The following is a 1,135-nucleotide window of genomic DNA, read 5'->3' on the forward strand; positions in this document are numbered from 1 at the left end:
CTTTAATGAAAAATTACAGATGATTATATAATAATGAAAATATATTTATGGATAACGTGGTCCATTACTACCAATAGATCCCCTAAATCCTACACACTGGTCCTTTAAGTTAGAGTTTATGTAGCATGCTGTTTGTTTTCTCTCCTCTCATTCACTTGTTTTATAAAGAGCCCTGTTGGTGCCATATATGGTTAGTTGGAGGCGTTTCTGAAGGCAAATAATCCTGAAAGTGCACCAGCATGGTGGTTAAGAACAAAGCGGGATTTATCAACACTGATTCTGAACGTAGATCAACACTTTTTTGTGCTTACACACATTCTGAATTTCATTCGTAAGACAGAATTTAGAACCTTTTCTATGCACTGATGGTAAATGAGGCCCCTGGAGAGGGAAATCTCTGAGCTGATGACGAGGAGCTCTGAGGTGGAGCAGCTTTCACGCTCTGAAGACCACCTCCACCTCCTCATCACTGAAAGCTGCTCCGCCCACCAAGGACCAGGCAGAGGTCAGCGTCCCACCACCATCACATGAGGGGGCTGTGGTGAGAGCTGTGGCTCAGCTGGAGGAGACTCTCGGTGAACAGATGAAGCTGTTTGAGGCAGAGCTGAAGAAGCTTCAGCGGTTTGCAGTGGATGTGAGTCTGGATCCTGATACAGCACATCCTGAACTCATCCTGTCTGATGAAGGGAAACAAGGCAACCATGGAGATGTGAGGAAGAATCTTCCAGAAGGAGTAATCTTGCTGAGAGCTCCGGATGGTTTCTGGACAAAAAGAAACGAGTTTGCAGGAACTAGTGATCCTCCAGTCAGTCTCTGTCTGACATCAGGTCCTAGGAAGGTGGGGGTGACAGACCAGGACACTGAGTGGATGTGAGCTCTCTTGGGGGGTGCGTGGCCCTGAAAAGGGCCTTTGTTGGTCGGATCCCGGTGCTGCTGCTGCTGGTGGTGTTCAGCCTCCGAAGCCGTACAGAGTGCGGCCCTGCCTCTTGAGAGCGTACACCACATCCATGGCGGTCACCGTCTTCCTCTTGGCGTGCTCGGTGTAGGTGACGGCATCACGGATGACGTTCTCCAGGAAGACCTTGAGCACACCGCGGGTCTCCTCGTAGATCAGACCCGAGATACGCTTGACTCC

The 1,135-nt window shown here is 49.4% G+C and overlaps 1 protein-coding gene across 1 annotated transcript; it reads right to left on the minus strand.

Moving 5' to 3' along the window:
• Positions 1 to 734: 734 nt before the first annotated feature.
• Positions 735 to 1,131, minus strand: LOC103375863 (histone H4-like; the record flags this gene model as incomplete). The annotated part of the gene is made up of 1 exon (XM_008306165.1): positions 735 to 1,131. A coding segment is annotated over one exon (182 nt), but the record flags the coding sequence as incomplete, so codon positions are not given.
• Between the last annotated feature and the right edge of the window lie 4 nt (positions 1,132 to 1,135).

This window comes from Stegastes partitus, unplaced genomic scaffold (genome assembly GCF_000690725.1).
Source record: "Stegastes partitus isolate 25-593 unplaced genomic scaffold, Stegastes_partitus-1.0.2 Scaffold3216, whole genome shotgun sequence".
Lineage (NCBI taxonomy): Eukaryota > Metazoa > Chordata > Actinopteri > Pomacentridae > Stegastes > Stegastes partitus.